Raw genomic sequence first — 21,517 nt, 5'->3', positions numbered from 1 at the left:
TTTTAAAGTTATCCTGGACATATTATTTTGATTTTAGTTAATTCAAGTGATGATAAATCAAGTAGAATTCTTTTTTTTTTTTTCTATTTTGGCCTTATTCTATAAGTACAAGAAATCTTCAAGGTCACTTTAGAATTTGTATATTTTTGTTATGATTTGTTTTTAATCAAAGCTTTTTTTTTTTTTAAAATATATATTTTATTGATTTTTTACAGAGAGGAAGGGAGAGGGAGAGAGAGTTAGAAACATCGATGAGAGAGAAACATCGATCAGCTGCCTCCTGCACACCCCCTACTGGGGTTGTGCCTGCAACCAAGGTACATGCCCTTGACCGGAATCGAACCTGGGACCCTTGAGTCCGCAGGCTGACGCTCTATCCACTGAGCTAAACCGGTCAGGGCCAAAGCTTTTACTTATAGTTAAAATAGGAATTAGAGGTAGAGTTACAAGTGGTAGCAAAAACCAGGGAGAGAAATGAGGTGTGGATCTCTTGTTTGTACTTACTCTAGACTTTCCTTCTCCTATATGGTAAGATTAAGTAAGCATAGAAGAGTGCAGTATTTTTGTTTAGAGATATAATTTGTTTTGTTTAGAGTATAATTGCAAGTCTATATCCTTTAAAAAATTTTTATTGAATTTGTTGGGTTGACATTGGTTAATAAAACTATATAGGGTTCAGGTGTACAATTCTATAATACATCATCTATACAGTGCATTATGTGTTCACCACCTCAAGTCAAGTCTCCTTCCATCACCATCTATCCCCACTTCACCCTCTTCTACCTCCTCCTAACCCCCTTTCCCTCTGATAATCACCATATTGTTGTCTGTATCTATGAACTGTTTTTTTCTTTGTTTAATTCCTTCACCATAAATATTAACTCTTGATAAGTTTTACCATGTAGAGTGGAGACAATGAGGGTATCTGAAAATTTTGGCTAGTAAAGTATTTTTATGAAATATTGAATTTTTACAGGCTTGCTGTCTGGCACATGTAGATCTCAGCATCACCTTTAGTCATGGCATATTTTATGTAAGAAATTATTAACTGACATACTACAGACCTATTTAACACTACTTCAAACAGTAAACCTGTGGTCACCCCGTTTTATGTTTTCTTTTGCTTTTCTATTGCTCTTCTGATTATTTTTTGGGAATTTGGATTGGTTGTGTTTAATAGAAGATGATTGTAGTATCTAAATCTACAATAATTAGAATTTTAAGAAAAGATATAACATGATGGGTGGCTTGGAAATGGGAGGGGATGCAGTAGTATATTTGAGGGACTCTCTGTTAGGTGGAGCAGAAGCTATTTATTTTATAAATAATTTAACATTTTAAGGTTTTCATTGCTACCACTAGAGACTTTAAGGCTTTGTCAGGGTTGAAAAGTATGAAAGAAGGGAAAGGAAGGGAGAGTTGGAGTGTGGTAGAGTATGAAAGAATCTGAGAGAACCAAGAAAGATGTGCTTGTAGTGAAGGTACTGAAGTGTCACCAGTTCCTATTATGCACCACTTTATGGTGCAGGTTGTAGGTTATCTCATTTCTGCTCATTATGGTGTTTAATCACAAGCCAGAGGGCTATTAATAAATCAGTCTATATTAGGAAAAGAACAAAATTATCCAACTTAAATGTACTGTGTCATGTATAGGTTTGAACTTTACAAAAAGGCTTAGATGAGAATAACATGCAAGATTAATATTTTGCATGCTAATTCTCTGAGAAATTAAAATGTTTTTAGCTAATTCTTACTGAATCCATATTAATGTTTTTTTCTTAGATGAAGTTGTTGAGCTTCCAGATTTGGATTACCTGCGAACCATGACTCATATAGTATTTGTAGATTTTGATAACTGGTCCAACTTTTTTGGTCATCTACCAGGGCATCTTAACCAAGGAACATTTATTTGGGGCTTTCAAGGTATGGTTAATAAGGAAAACATTTGAGGCAATCCCCCTTTTGTTTTCTTCTTAGAATATGGTTCACTTTAAAGGACTCCTCTTGAACCTTCCTGAATTGAACATAGGAACATATTGCAATATTGTCAATTTACATGATAGTTATTCTGCTAGAATTTTTTTTTCTACATTTCTCTATGGTAAATGTTAGCTCTTTGGTCACCCAAAATTTATTGATCTTTAGATACAGCTTGAAAAAGCCTTTATTTAATACCTTCAGTGTGCCAGGTACTATACTTGGTGCTAATGCATGCTTACTGATTTTAAAATACAAAGAAGTAGGCTGAGAAGTTTATTTTTTTTCTGAAGTATAAAACTAATAAGTAGCAGAGTTAGCTTTTGAACTTGGGCCTTGTGGCAACTATGCTACTATTAAAAAATGTGCAACTTTATCTAAATCTTTTTACACACCATTGACCAAACCTTGGAAAAAGACTTCTTTGACTTATAGAAGTTTAGTATAATGAGCATCTGATATACTTCATGTTTGATAGGAAGCCACATATAAAGAGAATTGGAATTTAAGATAGAAACATAGTGACCTGGATAAGTTAGCCAGTACAACCTTTTCGTAAATCTAGCTTTGCTAATTGCCCATCATGTCTCTCCACAAGACAGCCTTGACATATTTGTGAAAAACCACTAATGCTTACATTCATATGGAACGATACCATTCAAAAAATTTTCACACATTACTTTTGATTCTCCTTAATATCCCTGTGAGTTTTCAGATGAATAGGCAGATTCAGGGAAGTTGGTCTACGTTCCCAAGATTGTAAAGCAACAAGATGGTGATACCTGCACTAGAACTGAGTTCTTCTGCATTCTAATCTGGTACTTTCTCTCTATAACACTTTTTTTCCCCCTAGTGTGTTTTCTTGATAAAATTTTAAGTTGTATCTAGTGTTTGGTTTTTTTTCTCCCATTTGACTATCATTTATGCCTTTTTAAAAAATAATAGGAGGAAACACCAATTGGAAGCCTCCACTCAACTGTAAGATCTATAATTACCTGAATAGGATTGGATGCTTCTTCCTTCATCCTCGTTGTAGTAAAAGAAAAGATGCTGCTGATTTTGCCATATGTATGCATGTGAGTCATTGTTTTACTCCAGATTTAATGGGAATCTAGGACCCATTTGGATCCCCCCCCCCCACTTTAATCATAACGAGACTGTAGATCATTCTTCAGTATTATATTTTTGTATTAAACCTCCTATATCAGGTTTTACTTATGACTACTATAAGGGCAGAGACTAGAGCTTAATTATTTACTGCTTTTTCCCTAACTTCTAGCAGACTCTTAGTTACCATAGTAAACTCTCAACTATTTATGGAATAAATGATCAAGAGATGACACTGCACTTGAGGTATACTAAGACACTTTCACGTTTTAACATCTCTGAAATTGGGAGGCAACTTAACAATCACTGTTGGCTAGACAGGATTTGCATTTGCTTCTGCTTTGCAAGTCACCCAGAGAAACAACCAGCCTGAGACCAGTTTAAATTAAATTCTCTGCTTAAAGATTTATGTGTCACATTTCTAACATGAATTTACTCTGAAAACTTGTTGAATGATGCTTATGTTTTAAACCACAAGAGATTTCTTTTTCCACCTATCCAGTGCCAATATTGAGTGTGATAGTTACGTTGCTTACCTTTTCTCTGTGGTTGATTTATAGCATTTCAGCTTTAAGATAGGGGCCTCCTATTGGACTCCTTTTGGCCCCTCCCTTCCTCTTCCCTCCCTCCCTTCCTTCCCTCCCTCCTTCCTTCCTTCCACATAAAATAGCTTATCTTGCAGTTGATGGTATTTTACATTTCATTAAATGTGGTGTATTTCATTTATGAAGGAGATCTTGACTTTGGTGGGAACTAGGAAACAATCTATATCCTTCCTAGGTGTGTATTCATTCTGAAATAGATGTAACTTTATTTGAAACTCAAATGATAACTTTTATCAACATTTGCTATTTGTTCCAACTTAGGCTGGCCGTCTAGATGAACAACTACCCAAGCAAATTCCTTTCACCATCCTCTCAGGAGATCAAGGTTTTCTGGAGCTAGAGAATCAATTTAAGAAGACTCAGAGGCCAGCACATATACTAAACCCTCACCACTTAGAGGGTGATATGATGTGTGCCTTGTTAAATAGCATATCTGATACCACCAAAGGTATGCAGCTGCAGTCACAGTGTAAACCACCCAAGAGGAGGAGACTTCACTGCTGAGAGAAATAATAAACTGCTGTCCACTCGTGAACTGTTGCCTGCTCACTAAACCATCATGCTCTCATACTTCTATTTGTTTTTTCCTTACCTCACTTCCATTCTTAAGTTTTTTAGACTAGAATGAATTCATAATCTTTTGAAACATTTTTTTATCTAATAGAGAAAATCTACATTCATGTATATAACATATTGATGATATGAAATAATGTTAGGACAATTTTACAAAACTAAGAATCTAGACCTTCACTTTGTTTCTGAAATTCCAAATTTATCTTTAATATTTCAGAAAACAAAGTTTTTAAAAGTGAATCCAGAAAGCAATAAATAATAATATGTCAGTATCCCTCCTCCCCAAGAAAAAGACCATTCAAGAATTTGACAGTGACAAAATGAAGCTCAGAAAGATCTTCTTTTAGTTTTCTTTCTTTCTTTTTTTAATATATTTTTATTGACTTCAGAGAGGACGGGAGAGGAAGAGAGAGACTGAAACATCAGTGATCAGAGAGAATCATTGATTGGCTGCCTCCTGCATGCCCCACACTGGGGATTATACCGTGACCTCTAGGTTCGTAGGTCAATGCTCAACCGTTGAGCCATGCTGGCCAGGCTCTTTAGTTCCTTGGAAGGGCTAGGTACTCCCCATCCTAGTCCTGAAACTTACACTCTCTTCTCTGTCTTTCTGAAATTGTTCAAAGAAAGAGAGTACTGTTGTCCAGTTTCACCAGTATTTAAGAAAGAATGTAATTCTAGAGGTTCAGAAGGGGTTTTCTTTTTTTTCTTTTTTTCAGAATTTCTGAAATAAATGTGAGTAGAAGAGAATAAAATAATACTTTTTAAATGCCCTAGAATTTGCAGTTATGAATAAGAACAGAAGGTATTGATGAATGACCTCCATGAAAAACTAACTACTTTTTGGCATTTTTATTATATGCCTTTAAGTTTTTCAACTTTGCTCACCTTCTAGCTATTTTTTTCATTCAACTTATTTGGAGCCACATTTTGATGGAAAACCCATTCTGAAGAATGTTGCTGAGTCATTTCTTACAGTGAATTAATTCACTTCCACAAACTTAGGAGTCATTCATTAATCAAGATCAACTATACACTTTAAAGGAAAATTAACTTTTACATATTTGTGTCATGTCTTAGTATTGACTTTTATCTTTCTGTTCTGCAGTTTTTGGTTTTACCTATTCTTTTATTTTAAGCTTTGGTGGTATTGTTGTTTTCCAAGTGTCTTCTTTTTCTACTCTTTTGCCATCCTTTTTTTCTTAACATTTATTTAATATGCTGTAAAATTTATACCTTTGCTATCATACGCCAACCCCTTTTCTTCTTTTTTGCTGATGCTTTTGGGAGTGTTAGTTTTGCAATTTAGAATGTGAAGCCTTTTAGACTTGCCTTTATTTCAACTTTGGAATGAGAACTGCATATGAGTAGATCTGCATGGGTATATTAGGGATGGAGGTAATATATAGATTATTGTTATATGCTGATTTTTCCCTTCCAAATGCCTCTTTTATGCTCTAGGTTTTTGGGTTTTGTCATCATTTGTTCACAACGATTGAACTTACTGCTCTTTGGGAGCACATGTGTACTTTATTCTGAATTTTTGTGAAATGCAGAGATCATGCAGTGCATAAAGAATGGCATGGGCTTTAGTTTGAATGCTAATTTTGCTGCTTCCTAGCTTTGTGAGTTCAGGCACGTTACTCAACTTTTTATGAGTCTCGCTTTTCATATCGATAAGGTTGTAGAAATTAGTGATATGTATAAAATGCTGTAGGTACTTAATAAATAGCAGCTATTTTTATTAATACTGTAAAAAGAAAATATGATTCCTAGCCAATAGATTTTTTTTAGTTTTTTTTCCAACTTTTTAAAATTGTAGTAAAATGTACAAAACATAAGCTTTATCATCTTAATCATCCTGAAATATACAGGTTAATAGTATCAACTACATTTATATTGTTGTGTAGCCATCACCACCATTCATCTCGGAACTCTTCTCATCTTGCAAAACTGAAACTTTATCCCCATTAAACAATAACTCTCCATTCCCCTTTTCCCCCAGCCCCTGGCAACCACCACTTACTTTCTTTTTCTGATTTTGACTGTCCTAAGTATTTCATATAAGTGAAATCTGCAGCACTTGTCTTTTTGTGACTGGCTTATTTCACTTAGCATAACATAATGCCCTCAGGTTTCATCCATGTTACAGCATATGTCAGAATTTCCTTCCTCTTTACAGCTGAATAATATTCTAATATATATATATATATATATATATATATATATATATATATATACACACACACACACACACATACACACACACACACACACTCCATTTTGGTTATCCACTTATTAATCGATGGATACTTTAATTGTATCCATATTTTAGCTGCTGTGAATAGTGTTGCAAATAATGTTGCAATGATTGTGGGTATACAAATATCTCTTTAAGACCCTGCTTTCAATTCTTTTGAGTATATACCCAGGAATGGAATAGCTGGATTATATGCAAATTCTATTTTTAATTTTTTGAGAAACTACCGTACCGATTTTCACAGGGACAATACCATTTTATTTACATTCTCACCAACAGTGCACCAGATTCCCAATTTTTCTACATATTTGCCAGCACTTATTATTTTCTGCTCTTTAAAAAAAAATTTTTTTTTAAATTTATTTCAGAGAGGAAGGGAGAGGGAGAGAGAGTAGAAACATCAATGATGAGAGAGAATCATTGATCGGCTGCCTCCTGCCTCCTGTTCTCCCCCTACTGAGGATTAAACCCACAACCCGGACATGTACCCTTGACCAGAATTGAACCTGGGACCCTTCAACCAGGCCAACCCTCTATCTACTGAGCCAAACCAGCCAGGGCTATTTTCTCCTTTTTGTTTATTTGTGTTTGATAGAAGCCATCCTAAAGGGTGTAAAGTGGTATCTCACTGTAGTTTTGAGTTGTATTTCCTTAATGATTAGTGATGTTGAGCATCTTTTCATGTGTCATGGCAACTACATTTTAAGTCATGAAAATTATTAATATTAAGTAGCCAAAGAAATATGTCCTTAAATCATATTTTATTTAGATCTAAATTTAAAGATGCTTTTGTAATTCTAAAATTCAAAAAAATAAGTTATGCTCAATCATAGTATTCAGTTACCTGATTGAAGACACAATTTTTTTCTTCATGAACAACTTAAAGACATCAAATTGCCTGATAGTGAACTTATGCAATAGTACCTCCTTCCCTCCCCCACCCCCCCTGTGGGGATGCTTTCTAAGACTGCCAGTGGATGCCTGGAACTGCAGACAATACCAAACCCAATATATACTGTGTTTTTATAAAATACATAAACTTTTCACTTAAAGAGAACACTTTATGGCTCCTCTTTGGCATATCCAAATTGCCAGCATTGCCATTCAAGCTTTGGGGCCATTATTAACTAAAATAAGGGTGACTTGAACACAAGTACTATGAGGTACCTGACAGTTAATCTGATAACCACGACAGCTACTAAGTGACTAACAGCATATATATACAGTTGTCCTTTGCACAATGCAGGGGTTAGGGTTACTGACCTCTTGCACAAAAACCTGCATATAACTACAGTCAGTCTTCTAAATATAGATTCCCTACCACAGGGTAGACCCTTGAAGGTCAGTTGAAAACGTCCATATATAAGTGGACCTATGTAGTTCAAACCAGTGTTGCTCAAGGGTCAACTGTACAGTGTAGACACCGGACAAGGGATGATTCATGTCCTGGGTGGGGATGGAACTGGATGGCATGAGATTTCATCATGGTACACAGAATAGTACACAATTTAAAACCTATTATTAATGGTTTATTTTTGGAATTTTTCATTTAAAATTTTTTTAAAAATATATTTTATTGATTTTTTTACAGAGAGGAAGGGAGAGGGACAGAGAGTCAGAAACATCGATGAGAGAGATCAACCAGCTGCCTCCTGCACGCCCCCCAGTGGGGATGTGCCCGCTACCAAGGTACATGCCCCCGACCGGAATCGAACCTGGGACCCTTGAGTCCGCAGGCCGACGCTCTATCCACTGAGCCAAACCGGTTCGGCTCATTTAATATTTTTGAACCATGGTGGACCACACGTAACTGAAACCACAGAAAGTAAAACCGTGGATACGGGGGACCTAATGTAGTAATAAACTCAAAGAACAATCACTTTCTTGGATAACTTTATCACATTTCCTAACAAATGGCTTTTTGAATAGTAGAGTAATAGTTTCTATTAAGGATTGTGGTCTTTATATGGATTGTGATTTAGAAAATCAATGTCCATAAATATGGTAACTCTTGTTGTGCCTTTAGGGTAATTTTGGTTACCACAAGAATGCCAGGATCGCTTCTTCATCTAGCTTCTTAGCATAGTGTTCCCATGTTCAGATTTGGCAACCAGTCTCTTAACACAGTGTGGTTTTCTGGGCAGAATCAGTGAGTCTTTTTGAGAATCTGACCAAAGCCTCTTTCCATAAAAGCAAACATGTATATACAAAATCACATACAGTTTCAGGGGATTTGTGGTCTCAAAATTTCTGGTTACCAACAAACTAACCAACCCATACAACTCTTATTTTAGAATATGACAAAAGTTCATACTATAAGTAACATACAATAGAAGTTCTCACATGTTTATCATTATTTTATAAGCAATCTGGCAACTTTTTGGGTTTTTAAATCACCATACTATAGACAAATGATATAAGTTTGAACCTCTTATTCTCTAACTTTTCAGACATGTTTCATTATTAGGACCAGAAAGTGGTTTTGTATAACAGGAAGAATCTGTTAAATAGTGTCATGAGAATCAGTGATCATATGATATTTAATACTTTGAGAATTTAATCTTTGCCAATTTTTCAGTTAATTGAAAATTTTTTCAGGAGGTACTTATTTCAGTAAAAGTAGAGAGATTTGGAGTTGCTGGTTTCATATATAGATGTCCAGTCATTTGGCCATAAGGTACCACTCTTTTGCTTGGTAGGAAGGGAACAGGTAGGTAAGCAGCTTTACTACTGGTACATTTTTGGTTCTCTGACTTGGTTAGTTAAGCTAAATCAGTTACTCTTTGTAGCAAAGTGAGCCTTTATACTAATTTTGAGATTTAAATACGTCATGGTTTTTAGCCTGTAAATTCTCTCTCCTCCTAAGCATCAGAGTTTTAGTACTAACATTTTTATTACAGCTATGATATATAAAAATACTTATATCATTATAGAGATATTTTAGAATATTAATCTGTCTTAATTAACACCGTTGGCCCCCTTATCCTTCATTAATTTTATTTTATAATGTACTTCACTTTTTTAAAAAATTTGCCAAGATACATGGATCCTAATTAGAGGAGCCAGGTAGAGGCTCTTTTAGACCTTTTACATTTTTTCCTCACAAATATATGTTAATTTAAGCCTCATGTTTCAAAGGTGCAAATATCACTTGTCACATAAATGTTGTTTCAGAGAAGAGTAAGGAAACTAACCTTTATTGAGGACCTATTATGTGCCAGCCATCAGGCTAGCTGCTTTTTATATTTGTAGTGTTAGAATATGTTTAAAGAACTTCTTCCACATGTTGTTTAATCCTCTTTGCAACATTATGAGTGATGTGTTAAGTACCCCATTTTATAGATGAGGAAGCAGGGGTCCAGAAAGCTACATGTGGACACATGTGTTTTTACCCCCCATCAGTATCACCAATACAAATGCCTAATTTTATGGTATAGAGAGACTCCAGTGAATTATTGTCTCTCAACATATCCTGGAAGAGTGAAGATAATGAGAGTCTTTCTGCCGCAGTCTGACAACATTTGCAGAATCAATTTGGTAAAGACATCAAATAGAGGTGTTTTTTTTTTTTTTTAAATAACATTCAGGAAGATGTGGGGTTTTGTTTTCAGAAGATAAAGAGATTTGATTTTGGATTCTGGTAATTAAAAAAGTAAGCTGATTATATGTCAATCATAGCCAAGGGAAGTGATCAGCATTATAAGATCCCTGGGATCTTTTGTCTCATAATTTAACAAATAAGCCCCATTTTCTTTTCTTGTGACTGTAGAAATGCAATCTCAATGTGATGAGTGCATGCTGAGTTATAGAAGCCATGCAAGCACCACTTTTCATTTGCCTTGTATGATGTTGCTCCCATGCTTGTAAATCATTCTCCTAAGATGAAACGACTATGCTTCTTGTTCTTACTACACTGACCACACATATTTTAAGAGTTTCTTGTTTGGTTTTATTTTCCAAAGTGTTAGATTATTACACCTACCTTAGACAAATGTGTTGATTGAATTTCTGAATTACTATTTTTTACTGTTTCATTGCTTATATAAAAAATTTTGTGGGCTCTTAATGATCTGTTTATATAAAAGAACTTGACCATATCTTGTGGCTTAGTGGAAGAACATTAACTTGATTAATGTCAGATTTTCTTTTTAAAGACATTGTTTTATATATTTAATACTTTATCATTCTTACATAAATTAAACATCCTCTTTGCAATTTTATGCAAAGTATTACCTAGAATATTTTTTCTGAGGTAATGCAAAAGTGAATTTGAGCATAGGCTGTTTGTTATACTAGTGAATTCAAGTTGAGAACACAGTTTACTATGCTTTAAGAAAATTCTTGTTGAATCTGAATACTCTTCTTGGTCTTTCTGGTTTATGGACCTAGGACATTGTTGTATCTACTTTGTTGTATCTACTTTCTTTGGGAATGAATGGGGTTAGGTATTAAGCATAGTTGGTATGTACAGAATCATATCTGTTACATAGATTTTAAAAGCCTTATTAAAAATTGAACATAAAAGTTCACTCATGCTATGAAAGTACAGATGACTGAAGTAGCATCAAGCTCTATGGAACAGGCATTATGTAAAACAATGGTTGAACTTCATTCTAAAAGTCTACCTGCCTGTTGTTTCCTCAGCCTGTTAATGAAATTATATGTTGTTTCTTTGGACACCATCTCTAAAATCTATATGCTGTAATTCTGTTCAAAGTTCTGAAAATAGGATGAAATTCTCTACTACTGGTAGAGCTGATTGAGGAGAGGAAATCATTTTTAATTTTTGCAAACTAGTAACAAACTAAGCTTAGTATCAAGCATTCAGAATGTCAGCAGCAAAGCATTCAGAATGTCAGAATGCCACCAGGACCAGGGCTGTCTAAAGACATATGTAGTGGTGTGTTAAAAGAGACACTATACAGTTTAAAAACAAATTTTACACAGCCCTACATTTCGATTAAAAAAAAGGGGTGAATTGTATATAAGGGGGTTAAATGCTTTATAGACGAGGAAAAAAAAACTGCTAGAACCAACTGATTCATCTTCCTCCTCATTCTCTTCATCTTCCTCCTCTTCCTTCTTTTTCTTGCTTTTTTCAATCAGGTTTTCCTTTAGCTTTGAATGCAGCAATATCCTTTCCATGTTTCAGTTTAGCCACCTTTGTTTTCATCAGGCTACTTGTCACCTCCAGCAGTGTTACTTCACACCTCTCCCAGCTTCTTTGCAACATCACCAATGGAGGCCAGGAGCTCTCCTTTTGTTTTCGGATAATATTCAGAACAAAACAAGAGAAAGGCCAAAGGAGGCCTCTTAGGTGCTTTGGGATCTTTGAATTGCTTTTTGGTTTCCCTTTTAGGAGAGATACGAGTTTTCATTTCTCTTTTATAATGGGCCTGCCCACCTTTGGCCATGTCTTCAAATTTTCCTTTCTCTTTAGCAGACATGGTCTTCCACCTCTCTGAGCACTTCTTAGAAAACTCTGAGAAGTTGACGGAAGCATCTGGGTGCTGCTGCTTGTGCTCCTCCAGGCAGGTTTGCACAGAGAAAGCAGATGACATTTTGCCTCTCGGCTTCTTATGAGCCCCTTTACCCATGACTAGTTACTTTTCCTCAGTGAGCACAGAGTCTCCCAGTGCCTGTCCTGCTCACGCTTGACCCAGCACTGTCTCTGTGGAGCTCATGTCCTGCAATGGCTGCAATGATGAATTGTTTAGACCAGTTAAGACATTCTGCTTTTGACAGGCCTTGACTTTGAATTATGATAGCAGAAAGCTTGGGTATTTTATCTTTGTACCTAATGTTTTAAACTTAATTTGTTATTCTTCAAGTTGTAACTGTAATGTTTTATTTTCCTAAAATATTGCTTGGAATATTTGAAGTATCAGGTGCATATAACAGAATGTAGAAAAAGCAATAGTATTTTTGCTGGAATGGCAAAAGATAACTTCTAATAACAAGTTTTTGCAGCAAAGGAATATAAGGGATATGCAGTGATTTTTATTTATAAACAATTACAAGTCTTTAACTTTTAAATGTATATTTTAAGTTTTTAAGTATTTCTAGAGAAGCAAATATGTCCATTTGACTTGTATTTATGTATTTAAACCCTGATGCCATCATTCTGAGCTATATACAGGGTGGGGCAAAAGTTGGTTTACAGTTGTTCATATGGAAAATAATTAATAAATAATAATACAAGAATAAATTGTTTTGTATACTCACAACTATAAACTTACTTTTGTCTGTGTGTGTGTGTGTGTGTGTGTGAATGTAGTTAAAGTAAAAAGCCAAATATTAGGTCATTGATACACTATGGTTCAAATTTGAAGTGATGTTGGCAATATCTGGTCAGTCATATCATTTTCATAAAGCCTTAGCTCTCATTATAAAAGCATATAAGACATGAGTTGAGTAAGTTTGTCCCATGCAGAGGCATTGTTAATTCTCTGGTCTCTATAGAGGTGAATGCATATGATTTTCAAAATATAGGAGAATTTTATATGGCACCAAGGTTGTCAGATGATTTCATGCAAGTGAAACTTTGGAGTTTACTGGTATCTTATAATTTAGTTTTTTTAAATACTAGAATTTTCTATTCAATAGTTATGTTAAAAGAATTTTTTCAAATAATTCTTTGACTATAGAACTAAAATTGAATTGCCTATTTCATTAGTTTTTATTTTATTCTTGATTTATGTAATGTAATTTGATAATCATTTAAAAAAAATAAACAACAACAACAACAACAAACCTAAAGGGAAATTGGTGTTCTAATGGATGATAATTAGTAAGCATGGGTATGGGAGAAGTCATTGATAAATGTTGTTTGAGAATACATAAATTATGGCACAATAACTTCTTCAGAAATTCATTTGCATTTATTGATTCTGCCTTATAGAATGTGACAGTGATGACAACCTGGGTATAAAAACTACTCCAATGGAAGAAGAATTCAGATCCACAGAAGGTAACCTAATGGAATAATTAATCCTTTCCCTTCTTGAGTGTATCTCATCTGGTTTTTTATTTTCTCCTCTCACCTGTTCATTCCCCCCTATTCCCTCCTTCCCCTCAGCTTAAAAATAGTTATTTCCTCATTCAAAGGATAGTTTGCATTTTCTCATGTAAGATGATTTAGGTGTAATACTAACTTAGGAGACAAGAACAAGAATCAGCCAATTATGGCCCTTGGACCAAAGCCAGTTCACTACCTAGTTTTTAAATAGTTTTATTAGGATACACTCCTGTTAAGTATTGACTGTGTTGTGGCTATTACATTGCAAGAGCAAGGTTGAGTAGTTGTGACACAAACAGTATAGACTACCCCCCATCCCTGCCATAGCCTAAAATAATTATTTTCTGACCCTTTGCAGGAAAAGTTTGCTAACCCCTGGGCTTAGAGAAAATTTTGATTTCCTAATTTTTACTTTGAGTAGATTAAAAGTTTTATTAAAAGTTTTGCAGAACTATGAAAGCAAACTCTTACGTCTAAATATTAATGGGCTGTTTCTATAATTAATGGGCTGTGTCTAAATATTAATGGGCTGTTTCTATAATTAAAAATTTTCCCTCTTTTTAAAGGAAAATCTACATATTTCCTTTCACAGGTTAAAGAGAACTTTACAACAAATAATTTACTGACTATACCACTATTTGTCTATGTCATATGCCCATTTTTTTACTTTGGCTTTTCCATCATATACTCATTTTAAATAATCACAGGAATAAATGAAACAACGGATTTTTGAAAATACTTTAAGCTTCACTGATACTTTACATTGGTATCTTCGACATAAAGGACAACAGTAGGAGTGAGAATGTGGCAATTTCGAACGTACGGAGGGAAATGTGGCTACACAAGCACACACAGTGGCCTAACTGATCTGTTTTCTATGTATTTGCTTGATCTCTCATGTAATGAAATTAGTTTGAGACCATACTAGAGCTTTGTACTCTTAGGAATTTGGGAATCTGAGTCTGGCAGTGGAGTTGATTCATCCATTTAATGAAGTAGAAAATGAACCTCTCTCTTGTAGCCAGAATTACTGGTTCAGCAAAGTAAATCTGCAGCCTAATTGGAAGCAAGCTTTTTGACAAGTTGTTATCCCCATCTTGGTCTTTCAAAGGACTAGCTTAGTGCATAGCAGCCACATAATAATGAGTTAAACAAATGAAAGAACTTTTATGATTTTTAAATAAAAACTGCTAAGTTATGTATCAAGGACATTACAAGATAAACACCATTGAGCATCTACATAGTTCAGACTTTGCAACCTTTATTTGCCACACACACCAGTCCCATAGAAAATGCCAGACAAAATTGTAACTTTTAAATAACCACATTTGGGGAGCCTTTACAGTTTTGTGGGCTCCTAGCTAATCCAGAAAATTCTGAGATGTATAAAAACTGAATATGTATCAGAATTTCTAGCATAATCTATGTAATGTATTATATGGTTTGGAGATTTGGAGAGGTTTTACATTTTTGTGATTCCTTAGTTTGAAAATGGATTATCATTAAAGGATGAAAGAAAAGGTACTTTATACTTTTAAAGTATAAAGAAAAATCAAAAGGGTGTTGTTATGTGTGTGTTGTCTTTCATTTCTTGCTGCTATACATATATTTTATTGTACATAATTATTATATACATTATTATATTTATTATACATAATAAAAGTGAGAAGCGTACAGTGTTCCATGTAAGTTAAGGAATCTGATCTCCTCTGCACTCTCCTCTAATACCCTTACTTTCCCTTCTTCTTTTACCCAACAGGAACTAGCTCAAATGTTAACTCTTAGGTTGAATCATATATAATTATCATTTGTGTAAGCAATTTTATATGGTCAATGCCTCTCCTAAATTTTCCATCTTTAGAGAGCGCTAACTCCTGCTTCCTCTAGGCTCACTCTGTACCATACCAAGTGGCTTAAAAAAAATTTTGGTCTGACCAAAGCCAGCATGGCTCAGATGATTAGAGCGTCTTCCCATATACCTAAAGGTTGCAGGTTCAATCCCCAGTTGGCACACATATAGAAGGCAACCAGTAGATGTTCTCTCTCACATTGATGTTTCTCTTTCTCTTTCCCTCCCCCTCTCTCTAAAAGTAATAAACATATCTGTGTCTCTCATCTTCTTTGAACTATGAGCTCCTCAAGGGGTAATAGGATCATATTTTATTTATCTTTATTTCAACAGCATCTAACACAGTGTTTGGCACTAAATTGAATGAATAAACTTATAAGAAACTTAAAGCATGTTAGAGCTGCCAAGACTCATCTCTCTGTAATTGGATAAGGGAAATTAAGACTGAGGCCATTTGGTTGGGGAGAATTTAGGTGATTTTGCTAACCTAGTACCATGAAAGCAAAGTGATGTTCTGGTCCAGACCTGATAGCAAAACTCAAACAAAATAACTTCTCAAGTCTCTCTTTCCCTTCCTAACACAACACTGTAAAATACATGCCTGACAAATGGTGGTAGAAGTCAGGATAAATTTGCATGTGGCTTTTTACCTTGGGGAAAGGTAGCTCCCCTATTCCCACCTGCCCCCGCCATGACTTGTCATATTTTTTGTTTTCTCAATAGACTAATCAGTCTCTGACTACCCAGGCCAATCATAAAGATAGTAACTTTTTTGTATACCAGATAGGAAATAGAGCCCAAATAGTGTGGTGAACAGTGCAGATTTTGGACTTGGGCTGCCTGGGTTAAAACTCAGCCCTGCCACTTATAAGTTATGTACTATTGGGCAAGTCACTTAACTTCATTTGTGTCAGTTTCCTCATTTAAAAAAGGGAATACTGCCCTAGCTGGTTTGATTCTGTGGATAGTGTCGGCCTGCGGACCAAAGTGTCCCTTGTTCGATTCTGGTCAAGGGTATGTCCCTCGGTTGCAGGCTCCTCCCCGGCCCGGGCCCGACCCTGGTTAGAGTGCATGCAGGAAGCAACCAATCGATGTGTTTCTCTCACATCAATATTTCTCTCTGTCTTTCTCTCTTCCACTCTCTCTGAAAATCAATGGAAAAATATCCTTAGGTGAGGATTTAAAACCCCCCCACACAAAATAAAAAAGGGAATACTGGTATACCTATTTTATTCGAATAACTTGACACATGGTATTGATTGCTATGGCTATTATTATGATTTTGATCATTATTATTATTATCATCATTACTCACCAAATCTGAGGTTTGCTGTAAATAAGCCTACTTAACAGAGGTATTCTGACTCAAATCACTAAAATAGAAAGAGGACAGCATCATGTGTGTGGTTGCCAGTGCAAAACCGCCTTTCTGTAAATGTCAGCAGTTTGCCTTAAGAGTTCCTTCAATTAATAAGTTATCAATGTAATTATTAATATTATAATATAAATAGTAAAACACCATATGTGGCCAGTTTAAAGACCAAAGAAAGGCTAAGAGAGTAGTGTGTTCATTTTTTAATTCAGTTAATGTTTATGAAAAATTTAATACTTTTGCAACTGCTCTTAATCTTAAAAAAATTTTGTAAAAGGCAAAACATTCATTTTACATAAAAACTTAGCTCTCTAAACCAGCAATTTTCAACCTTTTTCATCTCTGGCACACATAAACTAATTACTAAAAATCTGTGACACACCAAAAAACGTTTTTTTGCCAATCTGATTCCGCCCCCCCCCCCCCCCCCCGAAAAGCCATAATTTTGTTCCATTCACACCAGAGGGCTATTGTGTTGGCTGTTGTCATTTTTTTATTTGACAACCTAAGGGAAAAGAGGTCAGTGCCCCTGACTTAATAGGTATTGCATGTTTCAAATTTTTTGCAACACACTGGTTGAAAATTGCTGCTCTAAACATTAAGTTATTTGCCTTCAGATTCACAGATTCAAAGTGATTGGGGCATGACTTATATATAGGTCTTCTAATTCCTATTACAGTATTCTTTTTTATTGCCATAATTACCTCTCTTTCAAAGAGAATGAAATGAAGCCAGAGACAAAGGAGATAAGGAGAAACATAGACTTAGCCACAGAAAAAAACAAAGACATACTTCCTACAAGTGTCTTTATTTGTTCATATAGCTTCAATTACTGTCTATTGTTCTTTTGTTTCAATCTGAAGGGTTTCTGTTAGGGTTTTTTTTAGGGCAGGTCTACTAGTAGACTCACTTAGCTTTTATTTATCTGGGAATGTCTTAATTTCTCCTCCATTCTTCAAGAATAGTGTTGCTGGATATAGACTTTTTTTTCCCTTTTCTTTCAGTACTTTACTACAACAAAATGTTGTAGTAAATATGTTAGTAAATTTGTTATCTCACTGACTTTTGGCCTCCATTGTGTTTGGTGAGAAGAGCTATTAATCTTATTGAGGATGTCTTACATGTAAGAAATTGCTTCTCTCTTGCTGCTTTTATTTTTAGCTTTTGACAGTTCGACTATAATGTTGTCTCAGTGTGGATCTTTGAGTTTCTCCTGCTTGGAGTTTGTTGAGCTTCTTGGATATATAGATTTATATCGTTCATCAAATTTGGATATTTCCCCCCTACTTAAATTTGTTAAACTCCTGTAATGAAGTTTTCATTTTAGTTGTACTTTTTAGCTCCAGAATATCAATAGAGAGAAATTATGAAATAACATTTTTTAAATAACTTTATTTTCCTGGTTTCCTTTGTCCATGGTTTACTTTATTGCTTACAACATATTTAAGTTGATTTAAAGTCTTTGGCTAGTAAGTTCAATGTCTAGGCTTCCTCAGGGCAGTTTAACTCAGTTTTTTTCCTCTTTAAATGGGACATACTTTCCTGTTTCTTTGTATTCTTTGTGTTTTTGTTGTTGTTGAAAACTGGGTATGCAAATATTATAATGTAGTACTTCTGGAAATCTGATTCCAGAGTTTGCTGTTCTTGATTATTGAAGGTTGCAGTTTTCCCAACCATTTTTGTAAAAACAATATTCTTTGTCATGTCTGGTTACTGAAACCTCTGTTCCATTAGCGTGTGTTCAGCTAGTATTTTGACAGAGATTTCCTTGAAGACCAGGAACTGAAAAAAAAAAATCTCTCCCGTCTTTACATATTGGCACGGTGTTGGGGCCCCTCACTGAGCGTACAGTGAAAGTTTAGGGTCTCCTGAGCATGCACCCTGTCCTGAGCATGTGCCTGGCTTCATAAATTCCTCAGTACACATAAGTGCTTTTGAATGCCCTAATTTCTTGAAGAAATTTTCTTAACGGCTTTTCCTCCTAGGTATTAAACAGTCTCAACCATAATCTTTTGCCCAGTCTGTGTTTTTTTTTTTTAACCTTACAATGTTGTGCAATGCCTGCTGCTTTTCTGTCCTGAGTGGGTTCTGAGCTAGACAAAATAGAGATGAATGCCTTATGTCATTCCTTCAGGTAGCCCCCAGACAGATTAGAACACAAACACAATAATTTGTGAGTAAATTCTACTGTGCTCCATCTGGAATAACGGACTAGGGTCCCAAACAAGGAGGTAGTGGGGAAAAGGCAAGTAAAAATGCCAGTATCTGCTTCATTGCTGTGAACCTTTAAGTGTTTTCCAGACTTTTGACAAAGTTGTTTCTGATGGTTTCTGCTTGCGTTTCAATGTTTCTGTGCAGGGATGGATTTTTGGAGCTGCCATTTTGTTGAATTTACTCCGAAGACTGATTTTATCTCTTCTTTAAAAGTTTTATAGAATTCACTGGTGCAACTATCTTGGGTGGAGTTTATTTCTAGGAATTCTTTTATTCTTTTAAATAATTTTATTGATTTTAGAGAGGAAGAGAGAGAGAGAAACATCAATGAGGAGAGAGAGTCATTGATCAGCTGCCTCCTGCACACCCCACACTGGGGACTGAGCCCACAACCCTGGCATGTGCCCTGACTAGGAATCGAACTACGACCTCCTGGTTCACAGGTTGATGCTCAACCACTAAATTGCTAGCTGGACAATTTCTAGGAATTCTTTTGCTAATAATTCTTTTGCTAAAAAATTTATTTTCATATATATATATATAATAGACAAATATAGTATTCAGATTTTGTGTCAGTTTTGTAGAATTGTTTTTCAAGAAATTTACCCATATTACCTAAACTGTCAAATGTACCAATGTAAAGTTATTCATAATATTCTATTACATATTTTTATTTCTGTAGGATTCTTTTATATGAATATTTGTGTGCTATTCCAGTGATATTCAGTAGATTAGATGTTCTAGCTGGTTTTATTTTTCTTCCGCCTAAAGAACTTCCTTTCATTTTATGTGATGCAGTTTTGCTAGTAATGAATATTCTGATTTCATTTGTATGAAAACATCTTTATTTTTCCTTTAATCTTGAAGGACATTTTCTCTGACTTTAGGATTCAGGTTGACTAGTACTTTTCCCTTCAGCTCTTTAAAAATGTCATTCCATTGTCTTCTGGCCTTCATTGTTTTTTTTATGATAATCACTCTAACTTGCGTTATTATTCCCCTATGTATAGCGTGTCTTTTTTTCTTTTTTCCTTTTGCTGCTTTCAATATTTCCTCTTTGTCCTGGGATTTTAGCAGTTTTTAAAAGTTTCTCTAGGTGGAGTTGTCTTTCTATTTATCCTGCTTGGAGTTTTCTTAGCTCCTTGTATCTGTAAGTTTATAGGATCCCCCTGGTTTTAGAAATTTCCAGTTATCATTTCTTTACAATTTTGCCTCACTTTCTATCTCCTTTTCTTTTGGAACTCCAATTACACACGTGTTAGACAGCATAAATACACATCTGTTCATTTTTTCCCAATCTTTTTTCTTCATTTTCAGTAATTTCAACCTTCCCGTTTTATTGACCCTTTTTTCTGCTGCCTCTAATGTTAAACCCACCTAGTGAATTTTCCATTTCAAATATTGTATTTCTCAGTTCTGAAAGTTCTAGTTAGTTCTGTGTTTTTTCTCATAATTTTCATTACTCTATTGAGGTTTTCTATCCATTTATCCGTAAGTTCGTGAAAATACACTAGTAACTTTGCTAATATCCTTTTCTGCTAATCCAAACATCTTAATTATCTTAGAGATTAGTTCTATTTACTGTGTTCATCATAGTTGGACAACAAGGCATGGTCTATATTCTTTTATGTTTGAATGCCTTCAATTAACATTGTTTTACAGATTCATCCAGATGTTAGCATATAGTTTTGGTTTGTTCATTTCCAATACCTGTATATTCTATTTTATGTATATATCACAATTTATTTATTACTTGTAGTCATTTGGTTTGTACTTTTCAGATAGTATAAGTAATACTTAAATGAACATTCTTGTACATGTCTCTTGGTGTACGTATGTCCACATTTCTGGTAATATATACCTAGTTGCTTATGTTCAACTTTAGTAGGTAATACCAAATAGTTTTTCTAAAGTAATTGTTCTAATTTCTTTTCTTACAGTAGCGTATATGAATTCTCATTGATCTAAGGTTTCACTAATCATTGAAGTAAATTAGTCTTTTTAATTTTAGTTAGTGATGGGTACATACTGGTATTTCTTTGTGGTTTTAATTTCTATTTTTTCTGCTGAGTTATATTTCACTACCATTTTGACACAATGTTTTGTCAATGCCTTTTCAAAATTTTTGACAGTTTTCTTTTAGATTATTTTTTTATTGCTTTTTCTGGGTTAAAAATCTTTCAGTTCTTTCTGGGTACACAAGTTTCATGTATTGCATATATTTTCTCCCACTCTATGGTTTGCCTTTTTACTCACTTAATGGTGTCTTTTGATGAATAAAAGTAATTTTAATACATTCCAAATTATCATTCTTTTTCATAATGTTTTTTGATACACCACCATTTATTAAATTAAAACGACCATCTTTTCCCACCATTCTGTAGTGCCACCTTTATTATAAATCAAGTTTCCATATATTTATGGAAATTGTTTTTGAGATGTCTATGCTGTTCCTTTGGTCTACTCATCTATTCTTGCACTAGTGCCACACTCTTAATTACTATAACTTCATAATGAGTTTTCATATCTTTATAAATCTTGT

The 21,517-nt window shown here is 34.6% G+C and overlaps 2 protein-coding genes across 9 annotated transcripts in view; one reads left to right on the top strand and one right to left on the bottom strand.

The window, feature by feature from the left end:
• ZNF451 (zinc finger protein 451) overlaps positions 1–21,517 on the top strand; it is a 95,452-nt gene that overhangs the window by 58,078 nt on the left and 15,857 nt on the right. For 3 of the 8 annotated variants that reach the window (XR_004968832.1, XM_036317307.1, XM_036317305.1), the window contains exons 11-14: positions 1,783–1,923; positions 2,923–3,053; positions 3,951–4,137; positions 13,424–13,492. Coding sequence is in view for 6 of the 8 variants with exons in the window: in XM_036317307.1 (XP_036173200.1) it covers positions 1,783–1,923; positions 2,923–3,053; positions 3,951–4,137; positions 13,424–13,492 (528 nt within the window). In the remaining 2 variants the exon portion in view is untranslated. Of the gene's footprint in view, positions 1–1,782; positions 1,924–2,692; positions 2,796–2,922; positions 3,057–3,950; positions 4,138–13,423; positions 13,493–14,106; positions 15,048–21,517 lie in introns of those variants that run through there. The other 5 variants (XM_036317304.1, XM_036317306.1, XM_036317308.1 and 2 more) reach the window with 5 other exon arrangements.
• On the bottom strand, positions 11,664–12,119 carry LOC118660181 (high mobility group protein B1-like). Its single transcript, XM_036317314.1, has one exon. The coding sequence runs from the start codon at positions 12,117–12,119 to the stop codon at positions 11,727–11,729; it is 393 nt and encodes a 130-aa protein (XP_036173207.1). The 3' UTR covers positions 11,664–11,726.

The sequence above is a fragment of the Myotis myotis genome, unplaced genomic scaffold (assembly GCF_014108235.1).
Source record: "Myotis myotis isolate mMyoMyo1 unplaced genomic scaffold, mMyoMyo1.p scaffold_m19_p_7, whole genome shotgun sequence".
Lineage (NCBI taxonomy): Eukaryota > Metazoa > Chordata > Mammalia > Chiroptera > Vespertilionidae > Myotis > Myotis myotis.
This window is presented reverse-complemented; position numbering and strand designations above follow the sequence as displayed.